The following is a 2,246-nucleotide window of genomic DNA, read 5'->3' as shown; positions in this document are numbered from 1 at the left end:
CTTCAGTCCGGACCACTTGATCCCCACACCCTGGCTAGAGAGTCCTCTCCACCCTGCGCCTCCAGGCCCGGCAGCCTTCCCTCCAGAGTGGAGGTGGAGTGGCCCCGGCAGCGGCTGCCCCTTCCCTGGGGTGAGGGGCATCCCTCGCCTGCCTTCCCTGGCTCGCCTTCCCTCCCTCAGTGTCCCTCGCCCTGCCAAGGCTCTCCCGGCCCTTACCATGCACACCAGCATGGTGAAGAAAGACCGGCACCATTTCATCCAGGGGCAAGCTCGGTACCCGATCATGCAGGCCACGTCGTCCATGAAGCGGTCGGCTCCTAGGGTCACGTGAGTCCAGAGGGGCAGAGCTAGAGACGCACCACCCCTGACTGCGCCGCACCCCGGTGTTGCCTATCGTCCCAGACCTACTGTACACCCAGGCGATCACCGCGCACTCCCAGAAGGCCTGCCAGAGCAGCGTGGTGGCACTGGCTGAGTAGTAGTCAAACAGCTGGAAGACATACATCCCGCCCTGGGGATGGAGCCAGGTCAGGGAAGGTGGCAGCCGGCAGCCTGAGGCCAGGGGCATCCCTCACTCTGTCCCCACTCACATCGGTCACCACGGAGAGATCAATGACAAAGCAAAGGGTACAGCAGAGGACCACGGAGATCTCTCTTTGGAAACGGATGTAATAGGAGGCCGGGAGGAGGTCAAGCAGGCCGGTGATGAAGACGTCCACACCTACAAACTGTGGCCGGGCAACTCAGGCTGTGCCCCTCCCCACCCACCTGCCATCTCCCGTCGCCCAGTGTGCCCTCTGCTCACCAGCACCCCTCCGCCCCCCCTCCCAGCCCCCTCTCTTGCGTCCCCCCTCTCAAACCTGGCTGTCAAGGCCAAGCAGCAGCAGCATGAAGAAGAACAGAGCAGCCCAGAGCAGGGCCACAGGCATCAGCGTGATGGCTTGGGGATAGGCGATGAAAGCCAGGTCAGGCCCTGAGGGGGAAGGGGCAAGGTGTGGACACCTGGAGCCCCCCCACCCACGTCCTGTCCCCCTCCACCCTGCACCACGGTACCAGAGGATTGGACAATGCCAGGGCACCCTGTGGCCAAGGGCCTTTCGACTTCTGTCAAGACACTGCCGGGCCACTCGAGCCCTCGTGTGTGTGTGTGTGTGTGTGTGTGTGCGCGCACGCGCCATACCAGGGGCTGGAAGGTTCCCGCGAGCCCTTGGTAGACCTGTACCCATGAGAGTGGCGTGTCTGGCTCAGCCTTCTGTACCTGGGTTCCGGCAGCTACTGTGGTCGCAGATCACCACTGACCCAGAAAAGGCCGACCTTTCCCTCTACAACACTCAGGCAAGTGTGAGGGCCTACCCCGAGGCCCCTGGATACAGACGGATGGGGGCTCGGGGCTCCACGTGGCCTGGCCTGAGGTGGCTGGACAGCTGTGCCTCGCAGCTGCTCAGCCAGGCCTCCTGGCCCAGAGTGATGGGACAAATTGAGTTTGAATTGTTCTCATTTCTCAGAACGTCATTCTGTGTGCGTTCGCGTACACGGTCCGTTACGACAACAGCTGCCGCTGCTCCGGAGGCCGGGCTGGGGCTTGGGGCGTCTTTACCTGATTCCGCCACCTTGGAGATGTGCACGCCCTGCTCTGTGGCCATGAAGCCCAGGATGGAGAAGACCACGAAGCCAGCAAAGAAGCTGGTCCCGCTGTTGATGAGTGCGAGGATGATGGCATCCCTGGGGGCAGAGGGGACCGTGTGGGCTGGTGAGACTGCCTGCTGCCCACGGGCAGGCAGGGCAGGGGTGGCAGGGCTGTAGTGCCTACTTGTAGCAGTTGTTGTTGAAGCGATTGTAGCCGCCCAGGGCCGTGAGGGCCCCCAGGCCAATGGCGTAAGCAAAGAAAATCTGGGTCCCGGCATCTATCCATACCTGGAGATGAGCGAGGGGAGAGCAGGTGTGAGGAGCCACGGCGAGCACAGGTCAGCTGCAGAGGGAGGGAGAGGCAGGGCCCTCCCCTGGCAGGGAGCGAGGCCGCAGCCCGCAGGCAGGTCCCACGCCTCCCGTGCCGACTCCAGGTCCTGGTCTGCAGAGAGGCGGGGGTCCTTGGTGCCGGGGATTAGAACTCAGCTAGCCAGAGACAGAGGCAAGATCAAGACGACAGCAAAGGCCTCTGCCTCCCACGCAAGCAGCGCCAAGCGGCTGCTCTGCGGACCCTGCTGGAACGCTCCCGCCCTCCAGAGACCTGGCCGTGTCCCGCGTGT

The 2,246-nt window shown here is 63.6% G+C and overlaps 1 protein-coding gene across 1 annotated transcript; it reads right to left on the bottom strand.

Moving 5' to 3' along the window:
* Positions 1-216: 216 nt before the first annotated feature.
* Positions 217-1,914, bottom strand: LOC112403216 (sodium- and chloride-dependent creatine transporter 1-like; the record flags this gene model as incomplete). Its single annotated transcript, XM_024750581.1, has 6 exons — positions 217-317; positions 409-511; positions 591-728; positions 861-973; positions 1,598-1,722; positions 1,811-1,914. Coding segments are annotated over 6 exons (684 nt in total), but the record flags the coding sequence as incomplete, so codon positions are not given.
* Between the last annotated feature and the right edge of the window lie 332 nt (positions 1,915-2,246).

The sequence above is a fragment of the Neophocaena asiaeorientalis genome, unplaced genomic scaffold, assembly GCF_003031525.2.
Source record: "Neophocaena asiaeorientalis asiaeorientalis breed wild unplaced genomic scaffold, Neophocaena_asiaeorientalis_V1.1 scaffold1620, whole genome shotgun sequence".
Taxonomy (NCBI): domain Eukaryota; kingdom Metazoa; phylum Chordata; class Mammalia; order Artiodactyla; family Phocoenidae; genus Neophocaena; species Neophocaena asiaeorientalis.
This window is presented reverse-complemented; position numbering and strand designations above follow the sequence as displayed.